Here is a 25,002-nt window from a genome sequence, read left to right as displayed (position 1 = left end):
GTGACGTTTTTGAAGGAGGAGCTATTGATGATGGTTTTACAGGTTCTGGGAACACACTTCTTCCCTCCACACTACCAGTTAATCCATCAGGTCTGGCTGCTTTTCTAATATTGATCTTTCTAAAACGTTGAGTGCTGCAATCACTTGCTTGTCAAGCTTAAGCCGTTCCCTAATTCAGATGCGTTGAAGTGTGATCCTTCAAACCTCCCATATAATTTATTCAGTTCTTTCATCCCCACAAAACCTTTAAGTCACTTTTCCCTCTCTTGCCCTATCATTGTGTACACTCCCTGCTCCATCTGTGTTATCTTTCACTCTATTTTCTGCCTAGACACCTCATCATCACCCAATGATGACGAGGTGTTTGTTTGTTGGTTCAAATCCTCAGAGTAGCATACAGAGCACTGCAATGGCCCACTGCACTCATGGCTGGTTGGGCTCATTTTTACATCATGACTCAGAGGTTGCAAGCTTCCACCTTCAAGCCAAAATGATTCATGTTTTTATTAGTTAGCCTACTGGCATCCACCTGCTGGTAGACTGTTCTTTCCATCTTCCCACTGCCTGTTTCCCACCACCACATGCACAGGTGCTGAGTTTTTCACACCTCTCAGGTCCTGCATATTGCCATGCTGCTTGTCCTGACTCTGTGCTGCACTGCGTGCTCGCCATCCTCTTGAGATTAGCTGCTACATACAGATATCTGTGAATTATCCTCCTTTGAAACCCCAAACTACAGAATAAATTTGCACTCAGTCCGGGAGGAATTTTGTCAACCAAGCTCTGTGTATATTTCTCAACACTTGGACCCCCTCCCTGGTTTTTCTGGCTGTTCTCTTCCTTCTACCCGCAGGAATACCCTCATACCTGGATCCGAACGGGGTCTGGCTGCGTTTCCTCAACAGCCTTCTGATAGCGTCTGCCCAGCCTTGCCTTGGCTGCAGTTCCTCCTGACAGCTTCTGTGGTTGGAGATTTAATTTTAGCCTGGCTGCAGAGGACAAAACATGACTGCACAAAGCATTTTACTAAAGAACCTACATTATAAGAAATAAAAAACAAAAATTTTATTTATTGGAATAATGTGGATTTCCCTGTAACAAACTACAGAGAGGTATTATCTGTTGGCTTAAAACTTTGATCACAATAGCTCAGCTGAATTGTTTATCATTTCCCAGATCTCCAGAGGACCTAGATGATTTTGGTAACTCCCTGACTTTTATGTAGCACCAGTTTGAACTCAAAACCACTGGTGACATTATGCAGGTACAACACCACCAATTATAAAAAGGTAGAACATTCTTTCGTTGAGGTCCAAAAATAGCTGCTGGACACGTATGTCACTCCTGATGTTCTAAAGTGGCGACAGGTTTATTTTAGCATTGATAACTGGAAATGACTGTTTTCTGTATAACTCTATCAGTCTGTCACATCATAGTGGAAGAATTCTGGCCCATTCCTCTTTACGTTGCTTCACTTCATTAAGAATCACAGGCAGTCATTTATGCACAGCTCTGTTAAGATCTCTCCACAACATTTCAATCAGATTGAGGTCTAGACTTTGACTGGACCACTTACATTTTTCAGCAATTCTGCTGTAGATTTGTTGCAGTTTCGTTGTCCTGTCCCAGTTTGACCCAAGCTTTAGCTGCCAGACAGATGACCTCACATTTGACTTTAGAATACAGAGGAGTTTATGGTCGACTCAATGACTGTGGCTGTAAGACAAGGCCTACTCATCACCCCTCCACCACCGTGCTTGACAGTTGGTATGATGTGTTTGTGCTGATGTGCTGTGTTTAGTTTTTGGCAAACATCTCCACTTTGCTCTCATCTGCCCAAATGAAATTTGTTCAGATGAAGCCATGCTGCCATGTTCTTTTTACAGAGAAGAGGCTTTCCCCAGTTCAGTCCTTTTCTAAATATACTGTCATGAACTTTAACATGTGAACTGAGGCCTGTAGAGCCTGACATATAGCTCTTGGGTGATTTGCACAATCTGACCTTGGGGTGAATTTGCTGAGATGTCCACATATGAATGATGGACTTGTCTGGCCTTATAACCCTCTTTTTTCCTTGGCACTGAGTTAACACACTGACCTGCTTTTACAGAAGAGCTCAGAGTTACTGCTGATCAGTTAATCAAGTGGATCTGATTATCAGCACCGGACTGTTATGTGTAAGGATGTACAGGACCATAAATGTTGGTGAGCTCTATACTTAAAGGCGGTCTAGAAAAAAGACATGACGGATTTTGACACTACAGAACTTTACTTGAATTTGATCCAAGTTCATTGTCTATACAGGGTTTTATTTACAAGATCTGAAATCAGGAAAGGGCAAAAACAGAAAAAAACCAAAAAAACAAACACTAGATACAACTGAGGTATTAGCTAAAAGCATTTACAGGTATGTAATCTTTCTAGTAAATATCTATGATGATAAACAGAGATGCAGTGTCTTCTGCTTAAAAAAACATCTTTTTTTTAATATATATATCACAACATGAGGTAGGAGAACAGTGTCTCAATTCATGCAAGAACAAAAGTCTCATCACACTGTAGTATTGGCAACATAGTATGCAATGGTCATACACAGACACTGTTTCATGTTTCAGAACAGCATCAAGGGGGGGGGGGGGGGGGGGAGTTGTCTTTTTTCCATCTATAACAGGATGTGTATCAACGAAATCAGGGTATTCTTTTTAGTGACCGGCCATCAGTGTGATCAGCTCTACTTAAAAGGCTAATTACAGCCTGAAGAAAAGAAAAGAGAAAACAAAGAAATCACACACCCAACTACAAATCAAACCACCTTCAAACACTTCAAAGGTCAACTTGTAGCCATTTACAAGTTCTCGTCACATAGGCGAATGGTTATGCAAATCTTGCATTCAAATCTGTTCATGTGGTAAATAAAACACAGCTACCTCCACTTTTTTTTTCCTTTTTTTTTTTTTTTTAAGTCAGTTGGGCAAAGTTCACACCTGTAAAAACTGTACAAACTAGATCCAAGTTCTCATAACACAGCAAAATGCAAAAAGGCCCAGCACGCCCCATTATTCTTTAGTCCTTTTTTTAATCATTGTGATGTGGTTTAAAAAAGTTAAACAGCGCCCCCATGTGTATAAAATGCAAACTACTCAGAAAGTACAGACCTCCCTTAGATATCTGCTCGTGTGTTGAATTTTTAATATATATATATATATATATATATATATTTATTTTTATATATGTATTGATATATTTTTCAGCTGAAGAGGTAATTAAGTGAATAAAAACTAATACTGATTATATTCTAAGTGAGAAATGACGAGGATAATATATGATCTTAAATCAGGACACAATCGCACGTCCAGAGCTACATGAGCAAAGCTGCTGTGCTTCAGTCAGACATTGGAGGCCCGCCCACAGACACACATTCCAAACAAATTAGGCTACAGGTTATACTCTTCATGATCTGACTCTGACTTTATATTCAGCTAGCCTCTGATCCACTCGCGATATAAAACTTGCACACGTTCAATATTCATGCGCCAACTCAATCTGTGTGTCATGTGCAGGGAAATCTTTTTCTCTTTTTTTGTACATTAAACAGACCGATAGTGGCCCACAGATACAAAAAGTAAAGGGGCAGTAAACCATGCAAAGAAAAGAAAAGAAAAGTTTTCATTTTATCCACAAAGCATTTTCAATTTTGCTCAGAGGAGACAGAAGGGAGGAAAACAGCTTACATTACACAGTAAACAGTCCATTATGATGAAATCCACAAAAAAGTATTTCCATCAGTTCATAAAGAAGGGAAGGGAGTGTGTAACAAAGTAATATTTTCCTATTTTTTGCTGTTGTCCTGCATTGCATCTCAGTAAACCACGTGTTCCACTCCCCCACATCCACACAAAGTCAAGTTCTCACATCAGTTTTCATGAAGAAAGCAAAAAAGAAAAATAAACAAACACTGGGGCTGACTGAAGCCTCGGTTCTGATCCAAATATTATAACCTTTTAAGATTATTTATTTATAAGAACAGTTAATATATTAATGACTACTGTATTTACAAAGTGAATATAAATCTTTTAGTTAATACGTTAAATATTTTCTTTCATAATTTCAATAAAGGTTTAAATGGAACAACAGTAGAGTGTACATTTGTGGCATGGGGGTTGATTTTTACTGGTTTGTGCACCTGCACCTGCTTTTCTGACTGTCAACAAACCACAACTGCCCGCTTCTTCAGCTCTGTCATCGTAAAGGGAAGCTGTGTGAGAAAACAGGATGGAGCACAGTGGAATGTCTATCAATTTGCATTAATGGCAGATGCATTAAGAAAAAAAAGAAAAAAAAAAGCTCAGAGTTTAACCGAGGCAAACCACCTCCCACACCCCCCCACACACACGATTATTTACACACACACACACGCACAAGCTCGCTCGCTTAACCGGGATCTTCTTAGTGGCAATAAAAAGCTCCTTTGCCTGGCAACTGACACAAAAGTTTTCTCTTCCTCTGGCTGGACGTCTGTAAGCTCTCCTGGGCTCTGACAAAAAAAACAAAACAAAAAAAGCAAAAACAAAAAAACGCTGCACACCCCCAGCTGATCTCACACAGGAGGTGGATGCACGGGCTGTGTGAGCGAGTGACTGTGGGAGAGGGGGCAGAGAGGGAGGCGCTGGCTGGGAGATCCTGTACAGTCTGGCTCGGGGGTGGGCAGAGGGCCTCAGACAACGGCAGCTGCCCCCGATTCTGACGGCACAAAAAAAAAAAAAAGAAAAAGAAAGAAAAAAAGCCTCCTTCGGTACCGCCGGCAAACGGGCCACCCAGCCTGCCGCAAGGGGTGAGGTGGGGGGAGAGTGCGCTAGTCTTCTGGGCCCTCAATTCTTCCCGCTCTTCCTCTCCCTGCCTGCCCGGTCCTGTTTGTTCAGTCAGGCAGAATAACGGAAAGCAGGACCCAAACCACCCTGGACTAACTGCCTTCACCTGCGACCCACTTCTCACATGCGAGCAGGGTGGGGATACAACGGTCTGCTAACAATAAAGAAGCCTGAAAGCAGAGGGGCAGACTACAACTTTGATCATCTGCTGGGAACTCTGGGGCCATTGTTCTGCATGAATGCCTGCACTGCACCGACGCGATCGAGTGTGTGCAGGCACGTAAGGATGTCGCATGAAGTATAGTAACACGGCACAGCTACCACGCGTGAGGGCTCTGCCTTTCTTCTTTCGGCTCGGCTCGGCCCCCATGTCCAGACGCATTCCTTTCCCAGAGGGATCTGAAGGGGGGGGGGGGGCGCGCACAAGGAGTGCACAACACTTCTTCAAGCCGAGCCTGAAACAGCAGTGTTTCCTTTCTATCTTGAAGATAGACAGGCTAGAGGTGAAAAAATAAAAACATAAAAATACACAGTGTTAAGGAGTTTCCGAGCAGAGGACAATGGAAGGTGTGCGCTCTTCAGAGGAGATGCGGGGCAACTGGCGGTTCATCTAGCAGACTGTTTGCTCTACATCAGGAGAGCCCAGGTGGCCCAGCAGAGGAGAAAACCAGTCTGTCGCTAGGAGCAGCTGTAGTGCAGGAAACACTACTCCCTAGCTAGCTACCTTGTAGAGATCACACCCAAAAACACTCATTTCAAGTTCAGCATCACTATTGGCATATTTTCATTAAGTCCATTTTTTTTCTTTTTTCTTTTTTTGTACAGTAAAGGTCTTTGTCCCCCATAAAGACTTGATGTTTTCGCATGTTACACAATGTAATAAAATGTCCGTGCAGTTTCCTGCGGTCGCTGGTACTTGGGCTTTACGTACAGAAAGACAGAGTAGGGGCACGGGTCAGGCGGCGCCATGTGTTCGGGAGTGCTGGCTGCTGTGCCAGGTAGTAGCGTGATGTGACGTCCTCAAGGAGGAGCGAATCTGTATCCGAAATCTTAAAGTCAAAGTCATTATTAGCTCCAGAAACCAGTAAGCAGGAAGGGAGGGTCGTAGAATATGGATTGGAGAACAGGGAGGGTTGGGGTGGGTTATAGTGAAGGATTGAGTTGGTCTTCAGTGGACCAGTCTTCAGTCTGTGAAGCAGCTATTTGTTCAGTAAAAACTATAAATTAAACCCAACATACATGCCCAAAAACCTTTAAATACTGTTTAAAGAGAGGGAAGTGAAAATTTAAAAAAAAATAATTTTTTTTTCCTTTTTTAAATGATCATTGAATTACAAAAACAAAAGTCAGTCCTACACTAAGCAAAAGGGGAGCGTAATGCACAACTTCAAATCAGCCTGAGGAGACGTGATGCTCCTTTCAGCTTTGGGCTGATCTTTTTGTGTCTGTACACTTGGCGGGTGATGAGGAAAGGAATGAGGGGGGGAGGGGAGGCGCCCGGAGGGGCGGCAGTTACTTTTGGCCAGCCGCTGGGGCCTCTGAGCAGGGTGGGGAGTGGGCGTTAGGGGGTCCGGTGGAGGGAGTAGGAGGAGGAGAGGGGCTGCCTCCCATCGTGCCAGACTGGGCCATCTGCTGCTTCAGTTGGGCAATCGTGCGCTCCAGCTTCTCGCGCGCCTCCCGCTCCATGCGCAGCTCCTCCTGCAGCTCCTGCCGGTCAGCCTCCGCCCGCTCCAGCCTCTGACGCAGGTCGGACAACTGAAAGGAGACACAGAGACGAGCCACATTACTCTCACACATTTCCACATCTAATAGTAATCTGTCAACAGTCTTCATTTCAGATTTTTCTTAGCAGGCCCGCAACTGTTCATTCCTCTGCAAACTACTTTGGTCGTAAATATTTAAAGAAATGTTCCCAACAAATAATTAACTAAAGCCCAACATGACATCATCAAATTGCTGTGGCTTGTTCCGGCAACAGGCCAAAAAAAACAGTAAAATCCTCATAATCAGGCAGGTGTTAACCATCAAAAACAAACCAACAGAGACCCTGCATTTAGACACATAGTTGGCTCAGAGGCTTTTACAACACACACTGCAAAGTGGTGCAGACAGAATAACTACTGTTGTGTTTTGAGAGCTCTTAAACCATCAGTCAGAGTAACCATTTATTGTATTTTTCCCCTTTTAGCAGTAAACAAAGAAATGTGCACCAAACCTTTAAAAAAACAAAAAAACAAAAACCCCATGTTGAACTCTCAGAGCCACACAGAAATGTGCACACCCGTTCTCTTAACAAAGGGACAGCTTGATGCCAAAGGCAGGAGGTGGAAGAGCTCAGGCCGATGTAACAGAGATTAAGATTAGGTCTACTGAAACCCAAACAGACGTCTGAGTATGTGCTCCGCACAGACTCACACAGCATCACAGTAAATTCTTTCTATTTGACTGCTACGTTTAATAAGTGCAGCTCCAAATAATTTTACCTAAAAACCTGATTTAATCATGACTCTAGTGACTACAGATCCAAAGATAAATGTTTGTACATACATGCTGATGAAAATGAAAAGAGAACTAATTGTAAATGCTTAGCGAGCTCAACTTTAATATTAATATGCAGAGTGCTGTGTTAAAGTGTGCTTTGTTTCAGTCCCACTGGAGCTTTTCAATCTTAATGTCTTTAAGATAAAAACGCCATATGTTAAGTGATGCAAGCCGGTGAACACACTTTATGTCACGGAGATTCACTCTGATGCAAAAGTCTGTGCATGCATGTGTTCCCCTGTAAGCCCGTACCTGTGCTGTGTAGTGGGCCTCTTGCTGGCGCTGCGCCCCTGGCTCGCAGGCGCAGGCCTGCTGTCGGAGCTGCTCCAGACGGGTTTCCAGCTCCAGCTGCTCCTGGCGGGCCTGGCCGAGCTGCCGTGCCTGCTCGCTGTGCACCGCCTCCAGCTCGCTGCGCAGCTCATGCTGCTCGGCGCTCAGCTCCCGTAGCCTCGCTGCTTCGCCTCCACGCAAAGTCTCCAGCTCCTGGGGGCACAAAGAAAAAGTCACATTTCAGTGACTCCTGCAAATGGTAAATAGACCGATTCGCATATATAGTCTTTCTATCTAATATTCACACTCTGATGAAATTTGGGGGTCCAGGATCTTGCAAGGATACTTTAACATGCAGGCTAGAGCACCCAGCAACCTTCCGACTACTACCTGCTCTACCGCCACATTACAGAAGCTCCACAAGGAGGCTGTTTGCTTCAGTTTGCTTACATTTTATTTCATCAGACATTTTGTCACCAATACTCTTTAATGGTGGCATCTCATTTTAGATTACAAATGCAATTTTCCCCAAATCCCATTAGTGGAGAACATAATTCAACTGTAGATGCGAATGTCACCATAATCTAGTTCAACTCAGTTTCCATGCATCCAAACTGAAATTAAACCCAGGGCTTTAATAATACGCTAAACGAGTGAAACACTGATTTATATGAACTGTTCTGCTGACTTGTGTTAAAAACTGGTGGAACAATCTGATACTGACACGTTCCACGTGATGGGAGGAAGTAATAGAGGGGGTTAGTGGAAGGTGAAGATCACCTCCACATCAAGGACACTTCTAATGGGCGGAAACAGTTATCGGCTCGTTGATCTCGGCCTCGTTTATCTTTCCGACCACCGACTCACCATTTCCAGCTGCAGCTGCTTGTGCAGGGTGGAGTTGAGCTTCTCCTGCTGCCTGCTGTACATCTGCATGATCTCCACAACAATCCTGTCCTTGTCGTCCTCCAGCCCCCCCACCGTCGCCACAACGCCGCTCGTGGCAGAGCTCACGTCCTTAGCTGCTACATCCGTTACCGATGACAACAGCGACGCAGGAGGAGGACGGGGAAGAGGGGTGTGGGCGGTGATGTGGGTGGCTTTCTTGTAGCCTGGGCTGCTCATCTCCATGGAAACTGCCTGGGTTTGGCATTCCCTCTCAGTGGCCGAGTCAGCAGCAGCACATTGGGATTTGGCCTCCCCGGCACCAGCAGCGACAGCAGGCGACGCGTGAAGATCTGAGGAAGGAGGGAGATGAAGAAGATGAAGAAAGAAGTTAAAAAGAAAAAGAAGAAGAAGAATGGTGGGTGAAAGACAGGAAGTGCGAGCCGTGCTAATGCACACTGCCACCCGCGCTTAGTAACACCCTCGCACAACCTCATAAACGCCTGCAATTCTTCCTCAGCACCAGTGCACTCACACAGCGCACAAGTATGGCTCGGCAACAGCTGACGAACCAAACACTCGCCCACAAATTTTCTGTGTGTTTGCCCTCAGACGCACGCAGAATAGAGAGGAATAAAGGGCCATGTGTGGGAGCCGCGCTGCTCTGCGTGGGCTCCTCCACTGTTCAAACCCTGGCTTGTTCCCTCGCTGCGGCCTGGGAGGAGGAGCATCATGGGAAACAGTGGGTAGGGTGGTAATCTCTGGCAGTATCGTAATTTAATTTGATTCCAATCGCTTAAATGAGAAGGAGAAGACTAGTTTCATCTCTAGTTCAGTTCCAGCTGACCTGGTTTTAATGTGGATGACTGGCTAATAAAAAGGTTAGAATTATTTAAGCACCTCTCTGACAGCTTCCTGTGAGACAACTGTGACGTGACAATGTAATTTGAAATATAACTTGTTTCATAATGACTAAAATTGATATGTATGTGAGAGCTGGAGAGATGTAGAAAAAAAAGAATCAGGTGTTGGGCATCTCTGGATGTTTAGTGCCCAATGTCTCTTTAGCCACTATGTAGACTAATAAGAAATAGAACTTGGAGGAAAATATGCTATCAAGTGTAAAGTCATCAAAATGAATTAAAAAACAAAAAGCACCAAGAAGCTATAAAGCTCAACAGTGATGCTTAATGTGTTTTCAAATGTGATATGTGAGTTTCAGAATTTCCACAGCACCGGTGCTTAACGATTCTCTTACATTTTTGATTCTGTGGAGTTAGAAATTCATTTTTTTGAATCTCCCTCAGGCTTGGTGATAGAAACAAAGACTTGCTGTACTTCCAAATTCGTTTGCACTTCATTTATCCACTGAGGTCAAGGTTGTTCATTTGTGGAGTTCTCGCAAAACAAAACAGTGTTTTTAAGGTGGAATTTTTAAAAAAGCAGCCTCTCTGCAGTAATCTTACGATCCCATAAGCCACGAGGAGACTTAACACAAAGGCACAGACTACAGATAGAGTTGTTTTCTTTGCCCAACAACACTTGCGGAAAGTGCCCTAGTGTGCTGCTCTGCTGGGCTTAGCTTCACTCACAAAATACAAGATACAAGATCCAACTGGCACAGTGACACACAAAAACACAAGTGCACAAATGTAGGTTAGGTATGGCAGTGTATTTGAACCATAAGCTCGCAGACAGACAAAAATGATGATGAAGAAGCAGGTGGGGAACAAGAAGAAGATAATGATGAAGAAGGCGAAATGGTGAATGGTGACAAAGACATCAGGAGAACAGAGGGTAATGATCATGCAGCATGTGCGTGACAGGAAACGGGATGCTCTGTACACAGCATGTTGGACCCGGAGAGGACAATCATTTACTGACTCAAACTGGCTAGTGCATGTGTGTGCCTGCACACACACCCAGATCCATGCTCTGAAGTGCACAAATAACAGGCGTGAGTCATTGGGTGGTAGATCAAAAGGAAATAAACAGAGGAGAGAGAGAGACAACCACAAAAGGAAGAGTGAACGGCACAGATATAACAGGGGGAGGAAGGCATTAAATGAGGGGAGAAAATGTTTAAAAAAAGAAAATGATGAAGGGGTAGAAGGCTTGAGATGAAAGAGGCAGAAGAAGGAAGTGCAGGAGCAAACGGAGAACCCGCTCAGAGAGGAGGATGTGGCGACAGCTGATGGGAAGAGAAAGAGGGAGGAGAGACGGACTGGTCGGAGAAGAAAAGAGGAAAATGCCTGAGAGGAATGAAAGAGAGGGAGGGCGACAGCTTGGCAGTCAGACGTGGTGAAATAATGGCATACAGAGAGCATTCCTGTGATTCATCCTCTCTCTCTCTCTCTCTCTCTGTATAGACGTAGATTATATAAAAATATACAGTACACACACATCTCATTAATGCAGGAAAAACATGAACGCATACACATGAAAACACACACGAGGAGGTCATGGCCGTTTCCACCCCGCCAACACCGAGGTGTCCCCTGAGATACCACAGATGCATCTCTAAATAAAAGCTGAACTGCCAATTTGTCACATGACACTGCACAGCTGTGAATATGGCTCAGTTTTAGGGCAATTTTGATGACACAAAAATGTTTGAAAACTACTGGAATAACCAAATATCGTTCGTACTGAGTGTTTGTGGAAAGCGTTTATACGAGCTCTAGTTTGACAATTTTCAGCTAGAAAATAGTGGAACAACTTTGTCAGAGATCACACTCCATGTAAATGTTTTTTTTGTCTTGTTATAGCCAAAAAATATGCACTGTTAAAACAGTCTGAATGTGTGTGTGTCTCCAGTCAGTTTTATGCTTTTTAATTAGTCAAACTCCAAGTAACTTTCCATCTTCATGTCTGACACCGTTAATTAAAGAAAGACAATCTGTGTACAGAAACTCTTCCTCTACCTGCCCACTCACGCTGGGTTCTGCAGCTAGACTCAGTGTCTCTGCAGATGTGCAGCTCTTATTAACTGCTGGAGATCTAAGGCCTGTTATTAAATGGATAAACTGGAAGCAATTTCCTGCCTTTTGGCCCATTATCGGCTCTGCCATTTTCAGCTTTTCACTTGAACATAATTACAGAGCGTCAGCTGTTGCTTTTAATTTCACAAGAAGGTCAAGTAAGACAGGGTATGATCTTATTTGTTGTTCTATTTGGCTGATTTGTATGGTTTCCAAAAAGCATGATGAAGTCAGATTATCTTGGCAGCTTTGTGTCGGAGGAAGTCACATCATCTCTGATCAGATTTTTCTTCTCGTTTACACGACAACAAACATGTTCCTGCTCTGCTTATCCAACATCAAATCCCTCAGGCAGAAGGCAACAATAACATGGTCACTGATTTATTTCTAATCCTAATTTGAAGACCAGATTGTGTGTTTAAGTGGTTATAGCATGTATGTTGAGCCATTAAAAAGTTTTACACGCGTCTTTGCTGGTTAATAATTCAGCTCTGCTGGGTGTATTATTACTGACCCATTGGCGGCTCGTCGTGGCCCAGCACTCTGCGACTGTAGTGGTGTTTGAGCAGTGCGCTCAGCATCTCGGGGCTCATCTCTGCCTCCCTTCGCAGTGACACATTGGGAGCCACCATCTTATCATATGTGTACATGTAGTAACTGGAAGAAACAAAAAGAGAAGGCATTTAAGCACTCAAATAAACATCATCTAATTTTGAATCAATTCACAATTTTCTTCATCAACACCAACATTTGTCTGGTTTCTAAATATGTAAGGACTGAATTAAGCATCTGTTCTTTGCCCTTTTATTCTAGGCATACAGGAACTAGCGCCACCTTTTACATAATCTTGTGTTTGAAGCGATGATCGTACCAACAAATTATTGACTTGGCAGCTACTTTAACTAATGTGGCGTTTGCTCTAGCCCAAAGTAAATGGACGCTGGGAAGGCTGCAGGAAAAAAAAAAAAATCTCTGCCACATGTTTACAGGATCTCAGCCTAAACACATCTTTTGCATATCACAAATGTTCAAGTAGTGGATGCAACTGGGAGAAAGAGAGATTGTGCTGTGAGATACTCCCAGGCCACTAAACCAACACTGTTTCATGATGGTGTGAAGGGAAGTTAAAGAGAGGGAGAAAAAGAAAGGAGGAGAAGAGAGGAGCTTTGAACCCCTCCCCCATCAGCAGCCCCCTCCAGACAGGGCTGAGGCTGGAACAGTGAACTAGGGTAAGAATGGCAGCTCAGTGGGACTCTGTGCTTCGTTTTCTTCCAGAGCAGACACACAACGCTTGGTCTGTCTGCTCGCCTGAATGAAAACCACTCCTCTACATGAAACGGCTCAGAAGCAACTGAATAATGTAAGCCTGGCTTGTATGTGACAAGTGTAGCACTAATGGATGTTTGCGGCGATCCAGATTCGACTTTAAGTGCTGCGGATGTCTGGCACGACATCCAACTGTTAGGGCGCTGCATTATTACCAACTCTGGGATGCAAAAGACACACTGCAAACTGGTCTTGACTGGTTTGTACGTGTAGCAATCGTGTGATGCTGACAGGTGACCAGAGCTATAATCCCTCCAATTTGTCTGGCCTGGAGTCTGCAGGCCTCCACGCAGTCAGTAAGTCACAGGCAGTCACATGTAGCTATGGCTTTAATCTGGGTCAGATTACTGTGAGCCACATCTAAACAAGAGCTGGTGTCCCCTGGGGATGGAGAGACGGTGGGAGATGCAGAGGGCTTGGAAACGAAATGAGGAAGGAGCGAGTGAGGGAGAGGAGGAGACGAGGGAGTGCAGTCACAAGAAATTAAAAGAAGAGGAAGAAACTGAAGCCAACACAAAACTTAAAAACATACACCTATAATATCTGGCAAGGAGAGTCTTATCTCTTCTCCGTGTTTTTACAGATAACACCAGGCCATCTGGCACAGATTCAGGTATCGATAAGTCCTTAAATAACTGCAGCTTTTAATTTTGTCTAGCACAACCAACTAAAACCATCTTTAAAGTGAATACCACTCGTCTCCTTCAGCAAGATTTAATAGAGTTCTCTACACTGGAAAAATAAAACAATGTGAGGGGCAACAACTGCTTCATTCATTGATTATGCAAGTTAATATTCATAATTTCAGACATTTCAGATTTTTGAACAAAGTCCAAAAATTTTCTAATAACCAGAAAACTCTTCACACATGTTGATTTCCTGCTTTTCTTTTTTTTTATATGAAAACACACAGAATATGTTTATTTATGCAGCACACAGTTTTAAAGGCAGCCTGCTGTAGGCTATTAAATGTTCAAAGATGAAACAAATAATCAAGGGAAGAATCTTCTTCATCTTGCTACATCTCTAAAACCACCAAATAAAAGTGGCACTAAGTTTGAGATGGTTAATTAATGCTGTTTATTAACAGGAAAATATTGTGATAATCATCATTTATTAAACCAGAATACCACACGCTCTCTGCTTTTCGACTCCGCTTTATATCTTTGTTGGAGAAATTTGATCTCTTTGGTGCAGTGGAGATCAGAAATATGATAGTTACAAGCCTCAAAGCTTTTACTGGAATAACTGACTTAGGGTTAATAAGGTGTAGTACCTGGGATGGACCAGGGTGGGGTGTCCTGGCTCCTCCTTAATTTCTGAGAAAAGCCGGTTGAACACAAGAGTCGGTGGAGATGCTTTTCCCTGTTGGAAACGCAAACAAATAGATAAATGTGGCACAAAACAAAAAAAACAAACAAAAACAAAACTGCACATCTTCCATCCTCATATATTGATTGGTGAACAGCCTTCACAGCGCATTAGATAAATTATTACAAAAGCAATCAGATGCATGAACGTGCACACACACACACACACACACACACACACAAATACGTGGAGAAAGACAGCGGAAGGAGAAAGAAATGTGCTGCATGTGGCGCTCTTGGAGCCATAATATAGTTAATATGCATGCATACATGTGAAAGGGGGATCATCCATCAGGCATCAGTTGAGACACTGGGCACGTTAGCGGGGGAGGGGGCGAGGAGCAGAGCAGCTTGGTACAACAGAGGAGAAGCATGCCGCTATGAATGAGTGAGCAGGGGGTGTGTCTATCAGTGGGGGGGGGGGGGGGGTACCTGAGCGTGGAGGAAGGGGGAGGAAAGGAATGGGGGAAGGTGTCACAGGGAGGGAAATGATAACTGACCTTTCTCGCTGGGTCAGCATCAGCCAACTTGTCGCCGGTGGAGCAGATATCTAACGAGGGTTTCCTCACCTGGCTCTCCTCCTCCACCACCTTCTGAAAACAGAAGGAGAGAGAAAGAGAGATGGTGGTTAAATAGACGAGCAAAGACACCCCAAGGTTAAATACAGCAGAGAGCGAGAGGAAGACACAGATGTAGTGCTGCACCGAATACATTTGTTGGAATAGTCTGAACGACTCAAAATGAGCATTTCCGTCAGGAGGTGTGAGAATGCGAGGAAGCATGCAGAGAGGAGAGAAATTACACCAGGCACGCAGACGCAGAGGGGGAAAGATGGAGACAAACGGCACTTAAACGATAGGAAATGGAGACAAATGACACTCAAGATGTAAAGGATGGATACAAATGTGTGCAGAAGTAAGTGAACTAGCCTGAGCTGGCCATAACGCAGCTGTGAGGAAAACGAAGGCAGCGAGGAAATGGATAAACCTGGTGTCGCAGCCGAATGAGCCCATAGTGGAAGGCCTATGACTAAAACAGGAAAAAAAGCCTAGCTGTGAGTCGACGCGGCCTGTTGCTACACGCTTCTGAGCGTGTCAGACATCGGCATACATGCAACGCAGCTGGAATCAAAACACGCGCTGTACAGGAAAATGTACGTTTGTGTTTCCTGTGTCAGCGTCATACCCTCAGAGGATGTTGAGTAAGAACTGCCTGCTGCCTCTAGTTTTGTCTATCTCACCGTTTCGTTTTGGGTTGAGGTTTTTTTTTTTATATCCAGGCCACGCTCGGCGAGAGGCCACAAGCTGATGTAGCTGATGCTTATCTGTGACAGGCAGGCCTGACACACATGCTCCGTGCATTTCACAAACATGGTCTACCTAACTGACAGGTAACAGAGACAGCAGAGGAACAACAATGCACAGCATCGCAATGCGAGCCGTTAGGGAGCCCACAGCGACCGACACACAGCAGATTGAGAAGGGAGATGCAGAGAGAAGAGAGATGGTAAGAAGAGGAAGGAGACGAAAGAAGAAGGGGAAGAGAAAAGTGTGAAAGCATCAATAATTGACTTAGTACCCGTTTAAAGCCCGCTATAAAACGTTTATCCACAAAACGCAGACACACAAGCTCTCAGTGAATAATAAACAGGCAGCTTTTCATCAGCTGGACTAAAGGATTTTCCTCTGTGCTGTACCGGCTAAGAGCTTGTGTCATTACCAGCGCTAAACAGCCTCAGAACAATGCCAGCAAATAACTGTGACAGCCACGTATTAGCCGCTTATCATTTATACCGGTCCAGCAGCAGCCTCATTCAGCAGCTTAAGCATGTATTATTTACAAAAAACACAATTATTCACGTGTTACATATTCCACGAAGCACACATGATCATTTTTATTTATCTATTCACCTTCTGTTTCGCTACCTAGAGAAGCCACAGCGTCTTTCTTAAAAGAATTCATGTGGCCCTCGAAGAATTGATGTGACACACGGATACCTCTAAATGCCATCTTACTTGCACATAACAGTCGATACCAACATCTATTTTTAACAGCAATTAATTCACGGCAAGTGAATGTGACCTGTGACTTTATGCTCTGTACCTCCACCTCAAATCACAACTTCTATATTCATCAGCAAAAGAAAACAAAAAAACAAAACTAGTAGTAGTGATTTGCATGAGAGTTTTTCTGAACTGTATGTAGGGGGGATAGTCCCTTATTTACAAGGCCATGCATGAATGAGCATGTTCATGCAAAGGTTAAAAGGCTGGAGCCGTATGTGTGAGCCAGGTGTGGTTGTTAGTCTGTGTGTATACAGACGGGACCTCGATCATTTGTGAATGTTTATGGTTAGTGTGTTTTTGGTTTTTTCCCGTTTCCCCTTCCAGCACTGCAGCACTGAGTGGAGGAGGGGGAAGGGACAGAGTGAACAGCTCAGAAAGAGAGAGGGGTGACAGGGAAGAGACAGAGAGAAGGAGGACTGACAGAAACCACGATGTAACCACTGCAGTGGTGTGGCGGTGAGCTGGGTCTGTCCAATGTAAAGAATGGTGTGTGTGTGTGTGTGTGTGTGTGTGTGTGTGTGTGTGTGTGTGTCAAACACATACAGAGGGAGCGCGTGGGCCAAACTGATAGTAACGTCAGGTCATACAGAGGTCTTTCATCTGCTTGATCTCTACAACGACAGATGTTTGGCTGCTAAGACGACTGACAGCTCATTAAAGGCTAGGTCTGCACCCTCCTTTGTCTGTGTGTGCATGTGTGTGTGTCTGTATTTGCAAGGACCAATTAGACCTTGAGAGCGAGGACATTACTGGTAAACAAGGACATTTTGGCCAACGCTCATTTTGGGGCTGTTTGAGGGTCAAGACTGTAGGTTTTATGGTTAAGGACAAAGAACAGATTAAGGTCCAGGGTTTTCCCCTCATATCTGACGCCAACTAAAGAAGTCTGGAAATTCCACCAAAGGAAAATCACCAGGAAATAAATAAATAAATAATAAAATTTAAACCCATGGCTTTGCTTCATTAGTTTTGCTTTGTTTTCTAATTTTAAACTACTTATTAAACCGCAGTCGAAAAAGTATCCCAATAAATGTTATCCTATAAAAGCTCATAAGAATTACACCAAAAGGATTATAATTTGATTCAATCTTTCATTTGATCGAGTCACAAAAGTTTAGAAGGTGTGAATTCAAAAATGATTTAAGAATTTAATACAAATCGCTAGGTCTACCTGCAGTACTTTTAGTGCCCACAGAGAGGCCGCAGGCCACACTTTGGCAATCACTGATATACAGTCTGTGTGACTAATGGTGGTTACAGGCATAGTCACCCTTCAAAAGGAAACTCCCAGGGTCTGGGTTTTAGTATAAATGTGAGAAACACCCAGAAAACACAGTAAAAGAACAAGGCTGCAGGTGGGCCATTACTTCTGTATGTTCTGTACCCACACACAGACCAAACAAACATGCACGTGTGTGCGCTACACTAATGGCTGCCTGTCGCTCCCAGTGACTCCTGCATACCTGACAGCTGACGGCTTAACGCCCACCACCCACTCACGCACACACGCACGCACACACACACCCCTGCTCATTATTCCTGCTGCTCTGCACTCTCTCTTCCTTAATGAATATGTGCCAGTGCAAACGTTTGCACATTTCGGCACTACTACCATTTTCCTCACCTTCCCACCCCCACCTTGCTTTATTAAAAACACACCAAACTGCTACTGGGTCCTAATCTGCAATAACGAAGTACCTCTCTTATCTGGGGTGCCTCTGCAACACACAAACACACAACTAACCCCCTTATGTCTCCAACCCTTTGTCAGGCTGAAGCTCGCCTTATGACAATGTGGATTAGCATTCCACACACTCACTCGGCTGAACTCTGCTCTGTTGATCCTAATCACCAGCAGTCTGCCTGCTGCTGCAGCTTCACGCTGGCTTGTCCCACCACTGTGTAGCTGGATGTAGCCGCAGCCATGTGAACTCACAGTGACCCATTTTTTCAGCATACGTGACATTTCTGCAGCAGACGCTTTAATGGAGTAGAAAGTGGTTTTTCTAATGTGTGTCTGTGTGTCTTTGTAAAGTGCCAGTAAATCAAACAGTAACAAGCGGCACTTTACTACGCAGGCACCCATGACTGTACATTAGCATGCACAGTCTGGCAGAGCAAATGTATTTAAGCGATAGCCCACACAGCAAAGGAGCATTTCAATGGGAGCATGGCATTCTCCTGTGAGCAGGGAAAAAAGAAAAGATGCTCTAACTGCGCATTTTTGCAGCTGGTTGAGGTTTTTGTTCATTTTTGCTAGAACCAAGATGAAGTAGATTGCATACCTCGCCACGTTGCCAACGAGCTGCTGCCTGACTGGGGTGAAGGCTGTCAACCTACAAAAGTTGACAGTGAATTTCTTCATACCTGAAGACTGCACTTCATTTAAGTGAGTCTCCTTCAGCTCATCCTGACAAGACAACAAGCAGAGTCTCTTTTTCCTACTCTTGGTGTAATTTATATGAACCACATATGAACCAACGCAGACTGACACACACACACACACACACACACAGCAAACAAGCCCGAGGTCAAGCGCCACTCCACTCCTGTCACGTGGACCCACTAAATGACTGCTGTCTCAGTGCACATAAACACACACGTGCAGTTACTCTTTGCTATAAATACACATCCGGTCCCCATACATGCATAATAAAACACACACCAGGCTTACCCCTCTAACAAACACATACACATAAGATGGAGCAAACTGGCACTTGCGGTCTCTGTTAGTTAACAAATCTCAGGAAAGTCACAGGTTACTTCAGCTCAAACTTGCACGATAAGCTGACAGAAAACCATTTCAGGAACTTATGTAAAAAGAAGTTACAGCTCATTTCCAGCTCCGTAAACTCTACTGGAGTAGGTCTGCAAAACTCGCAGATCAAAATAATCTCTGTTTATCTTATCACGAGCCTCTCACTGAAATAAGCTGTATTAACTCCTCCTGACTGGCTGCTCATCGCAAACAGAAGGTTTATTTGGGCTTGTGTGCTCACAGCAAAAGCCATGTGAATGCGTGACGACAACAGAATAAAATATACCCACTGTTTGACAATATACAGAGCCAAAAGTAGAAAATCCTACCTGAAACCGAGTGTTTAGAGCAGTCTGAAGCCTGAGCTTTAGGCTCGTAGGGATTATGTGCACATACGCTGACCTCATTATTTCAAAGTCTGACCATGTTTAATATGGGTATCCAGCATTGTAACAGCATATACAGAGAAGAAAATAAGAAAAGCGTAACGTTTCACCTTTAACCTCCTAAGACCTGAACTCTTCCACGGCATGCATTTTTAATTTCTCTTTGATATTTTGTGACCTGATGAATGTAAAGACAAAGAATTACCTGATTTTTTTGGTTTTACCTAATTTTTGTTTCTAAGAAAAATGAGAGCCACATATGAGGATATTTATTTAAAATTTCGATAGAACAGTAGCAGTATAATGTCCTCGTAAGTGGATATCAGGCCCTTGTAGAGCAAAATTGAGTATTTTGGTCTAAATACAATAATAATAAATGTGATGTCCACATATGTGGACGCCAGGTCCTAGGAGGTTAAAGTAAACTGTCCCTTTCTGTATTACTGAAAAGCTTTAAAAACAAAAAAGATGCATTACATCATTTTGAGTAATATTTCTCACCATTTTCTAGGAAAGAACAATTACTTGTATTGCAAATAAACATTAGCTGCAATTTTATTACTGAATCCCTTCTTTGCCTTCATTATAAATATTTTGCTCTTTGTTCAGAGAAAACACTACAGATGTGTTAAAACTTTAAAAGCCTGCCCAGGATATAAAAAGCTCATACAAACACAACAGCAAGTCTTGACACGCCTGATCTTATCTAGGCCATAATAAAGAGTGGGCAAGCCTTGATCTGACCTTTCATCCCACAGCAGCAGTGTGTTTGCGTGTTTTTAAAAACCCTTCTGTGCCCTCACACACACGCACAGCTGGGAACCACTCTCTTCACATCTGCTGAAACCGTGACATCAGTTGCTGGGTATGAAAACTGAAAGAAAACCCCAACGAACACCACAACCCATTTCAGGGGACATGAACGTAAGTGCGTCCCCATCCTCCAATCATTCATGTGCCTGGCATTCAGGAGAGGAATGGAGATGCTGAACGGATAGCAGCAGCAGGAGGAGGACGACGACAAAATGATGCAGCTTATTCTTTTTCCTCTCAGAGGAGGAAGTGAAAATTGTGTGTGTGCGTGTTTCTTTAGGCAGTCAGAGAGGACTAGGAACACACACGTACGCAGACACACTCGGAGAGACAGTCACACCCTGTCTGTTTCTAGACCACATCCTGTACTGCTGTAGTCGTCAACTGTGTCAAAGATCGAGCAAGAGATACATTGTTTTATATACACTTCCTGGCTGAACTGCAAAAACAAGGCACATTTATTTATCTCTGTAAACTCAAAAATCACCAAACGGCTCAGACTTTTCCACTGTTTTTGATCCTTTAAGTAGGTATGCACAATGTTTAAAGTAGTGTCGAGTGTTTTTATTCACTTCATTTCCCTGTTGTGTTCCAAGGAAACAAAGATGTGTTCTTTACAACAAATAACTGACATATATTAAAATCGTTCAGCTGTACGAGAGATAACCATCGGCCACGGGGTTCTGGCTGATAACTGTGCATCCATAGTTTTTAATAGATCAAACAACATACTGTGCATTTGGGAAAATATAGAAATAATCTGTGGTTGCAGCAACACCACTTTCTCTGTGCAGCTCCCACTCAAATCACAATTTTTTATATCCGTCGACCTCCGCTGTGGTTTAGCCGCTTATCCTTTTGCCTGCAATTAAGATCAGACAACTGTACGCTGGTCTTCTGGGTTTGATTTGGGTTTTACTGGGTGCTCTGGTGGTCCCACCTGGCCCCCATACATAGACACAGACGCTGGAGGGTTTTATATGGAGGTCTTAATCCAGTAAGCCATTTATCCACGGACTGGGAGCCACACTTTGTTTCAGCAGCCAAATCAATAACAGCCCACAGGGGAACCGGGCAGCAAAGTGGGGCAATTAAAGGAATACACTTTTAGTAGAGGCTCTGTGATTAACTCACCATAGTGAAATGAGATCACTTCGAGGTCTGGCTGTTTGGTTCCTGACAAATATCAGTTACATTTTAACTTGAGATACTCGGGAGATTGCTCAACTAAATTTTTCATTCACTTTGGCACTGCAACGGCAGATAAGCGGGAAAGAAAACAGAGCAGGGCACGCATGAGGACAGGTCTGACAGGTGGACGCTGAGACAAACAGGTGACAGAAGGAAACAGGAAATAAAAAAAGGGGGGCAGCCGAGACAAATGAGGAGAAAGAACGACAGCATGTGACTGCTTGTCTGTCTGTGCCTTCCCCCAGACACGCACACACCTGTTCCTCCCCCTTTCCAAACACAAAGAGTAAGACTAAAGCCAGACAAGCACACTGATAAGCCAGACCAGTCATGCTCGACAGACACACACACACACACACAGGTTCATTCCCAACTTGTGTTTGGCTTCGGGCCTTGAGTACATTTTTGCGCCACAAAGGCACTCTGTCTAGACAGTCATCACATGCACGTCAAACACACACACACACACACACACACACACACACACACACACACACAGCTTTTCCTCTCCCTGACAACATGCTGAACTCCTTCCTCTAACAGCTACAGTTCCAGTCAGCCATTTTACAATCCACACACTGCAGCCTTGATTGCGAGAACAAATGGGACCCAGTGGAGAAACGGTTAATGGGCAGTCTATGGCAGAAAATGAAGCGAGTTATAAAAGCCATCTCTCCCCACTAATAAACGCACAATCTACTGTCCACCGACTGTAGCTTTACGGCAGACGGGGGTTTAATTTGGAGAGCGGCAACACTATTTCTCTGGGATTCTTCACATAAAAAAAAAAAAAAAAAAAAAAGTTACAATTTTTCTCAAAAAGGCGCCTCTTGAAGCTCTCTCGATCAATTTTTCTATTCATCTCCCTCCCCCCCTTTCTCCGTTTCTCATGTTTCGCCGTCAACTCCCAGGCGGCAGCTTCCAGTGTGTGTTCAAAGCAGTGTATGTGGAGGGTTGTAATGATGTTACCTCATGAATGGACAAATTGTCTGACTGGAATACACTATGTAGGCTGCACAGACTAAGGTAATCCCCACCCCCACACCTCACATACATACAGCCCCTATGACACTGTATATATTATTGTAGAGGGTGAAAAATATACTTCTGGTGAAAATGATTAATTTGCCACTGACTCTGTGGATAAAACCAGTTTTCCTGGGTCAAAATGGGAGGGTGATAGCTGACAGAAAACTGGATTTTTCTGTAATTGTATAGCCCCAAACGACCTGAAATAGTTTAATCGACCAATCCATAATCAAAAAATACCCTGAGAAACAGATAAACCTGTAGATATCTACCTTTCCTTTTACAAGTGATATCTCAACGTTTTGGGCAAAAAGGACAGCTCTATTTTGCTCATTTTCAGCTCTAGTCTTATTCTTGGACTCCACTAGAGTAGCTTTGAATGAGTCAGTCTTATACTGCGTGTTGGTAAAACACATCAGTTCAAGTGTCTATTTTTTTAGCTCCTTTTTCGCTAGCTTTAAACCAGCTTTCTTCTGATTGACTGCTCCCAGCAAACAGAAGGTTTGAGCAGTTGAGCATTTAAAGCAGTTTAAAGTTTAAAGGCTGAGCATTTGGCTCACAGGGATTACATGCACAAAGTTCATAAATTGAACATTTAGTCATGTTTATTGAGCATCTAGTACTTTTAACAGTATATATATGGAAAAAAAAAAAAAAAAAAAAGGAAACGGCTCGTAGGTCAAACACCTACAAAAATGTTTGCTGGGTTTCAAATTCTCACCTTTGAAAAAGGTGCAGTACATATAAGAAATCCCTTTGAAATCTGGCACGGTATGCCATATATAATCTTAGCATCCCCAGAAGAAATGATGAAACACATTCAAAGGCATTGTGTGGTTGTTATCCACAGACATTGCATCAGTGGCAAGAAGTACAACTGCATTATGTCACTTGAAATCATCAGCCTGCACTGCAGTGATTAATAGTGATGAACAGACAGTGTGTGTTGCTAAATAATACAATTTTAGCCATAATCACACAGCTGTTTTAGAAAGGAAATATGATTCAGCCTTGTAAAAGAGAGACTGGCTGTAGCATTCAGAGGAAGATCTATGATATCTGAAATGTAATTTAGTTGCTCTCCCTGCTGCAGAGAGACAGAAAAACATTAAAAACAAAACTCCAACCAGGTTCATGTCACGTTCAGAGCAATATTATGCGAGTGTGATGGTTCTGACTCCCATCTACTCAAGGTAAGTCATTAGATTAACGTGATGCATTATAGGCCTGTAGTGAACGTGTCTAGTAACATTCATCCTGGAAATGAGGGTGTGATTTTTTTATTTTTCTAATCTTCACCCGACTCAAACACAGAGGGCAAACTGAACGCACGTGAGCTCACCATCACTAGCACAGCAGCTCAGTGCGACACGTTTCCTCTCCAGGGCCCACACCCACCCCCACCCCAGTACGTTAATTATGAAAGCTGTTGGGGGCTCACCTAAGTGAGTCAACCAAGCCAGGAGCCGCAGACATATGCGCACGCGAGTGAGCAGACATCTGATCAAACAGCGGCTCCTTCAAACAGCAAAGGGTAGGAGGATGACGTCGTTTCTGCGAGCAAACTGTCGCGCACCGATGTGCACGCAGACTCGAGCAGACACACTTCGTTCTCCCAGGAGGACGCAGCGACTGAGAATGAGGCCAGTGGGCCCTTGTCGTCTCTGTGGATGACTGTACTCATCACGTGAGCTTTACTTGGGCCTGTGTGTGTGTGTGTGTGTGTGACAGAGATTTAACATCTTTAAAAACCAAAAGAGAAACTCTAGAGAAACGTGCCACCATAGGATGCTGTGCAGAGGTAGGTTACTAGTTCAAATCTGCAATTAGGGACAAAGATGCACACACTCTGCTGTTGCCATCAAAAAACACAAATCAGCTGCCTGGTTTTCTATATAAGGGAACTTGGCTTACTATTCATATTGGATGAAACAACTCGGGAGTGCTTGGAGATAGAGGGGAGTGAGAGAGCTGCAGAGAGGACGAGCGTTGCTAAGCAGACTGAAAGCTGAGAGAGGCTGTCAGTAAGCCAGCATTGCACTGCTATCACTACAGAGAGAGAGAGACAGAGAGAGACAAAAAAACAAAATGGAGACACTGCCCGACCCTGTTTCTTTGCAATGAATTACACAGCACCCACTGAAAGGCCTCCTAATGCATGCTGAAGACTGCTTCGAACAGCCGTTCGGTAGCTAAATAGGAAACAATCCTGCATTAATTTATCCCAAATTGTCATTTGAAGAAAAGTCTGGTGAAAAATAGAAACAAATACACTTGCCCTTTTAAGAGGGAAGCAAAGGCAAGTGCCTCACAGTGAAGTAGGTGTTTAAATGAGAGGTTTAAAGGTTTTACTGCAGGAGTCGCCCCTGACTAAAACCTCGTATGCGTACGTATCGATCTGCGGTTTGTTTACTTCTTGCTCAGTTGTAACATGGAATACTGCAGTAAATGTCAGTGCTTGGCTGGCCATCGTTGTCTGCAACAAGGCCAGAGGAAGGCGGGTGGGAAGGAGGAGGGA

General features: G+C 43.7%; 1 protein-coding gene across 1 annotated transcript in view; it reads right to left on the bottom strand.

The window, feature by feature from the left end:
* Nucleotides 1-2,250: 2,250 nt before the first annotated feature.
* skila (SKI-like proto-oncogene a) overlaps nucleotides 2,251-25,002 on the bottom strand; it is a 35,719-nt gene continuing 12,967 nt past the window's right edge. The window contains exons 3-8 of the mRNA XM_082512858.1: nucleotides 14,742-14,834; nucleotides 14,148-14,236; nucleotides 12,060-12,202; nucleotides 8,547-8,917; nucleotides 7,662-7,892; nucleotides 2,251-6,623 (exon numbers count right to left, since the gene is read on the bottom strand). Of these exons, the coding sequence (XP_082368984.1) occupies nucleotides 6,381-6,623; nucleotides 7,662-7,892; nucleotides 8,547-8,917; nucleotides 12,060-12,202; nucleotides 14,148-14,236; nucleotides 14,742-14,834 (1,170 nt within the window). The 3' untranslated portion in view covers nucleotides 2,251-6,380. The remainder of the gene's footprint in view (nucleotides 6,624-7,661; nucleotides 7,893-8,546; nucleotides 8,918-12,059; nucleotides 12,203-14,147; nucleotides 14,237-14,741; nucleotides 14,835-25,002) is intronic.

This window comes from Aulonocara stuartgranti, assembly GCF_965226115.1.
Source record: "Aulonocara stuartgranti genome assembly, chromosome: 18".
NCBI lineage: Eukaryota > Metazoa > Chordata > Actinopteri > Cichliformes > Cichlidae > Aulonocara > Aulonocara stuartgranti.
The sequence above is the reverse complement of the archived record's forward strand: the minus strand, read 5'-3'. Positions and strand labels throughout refer to the sequence as shown.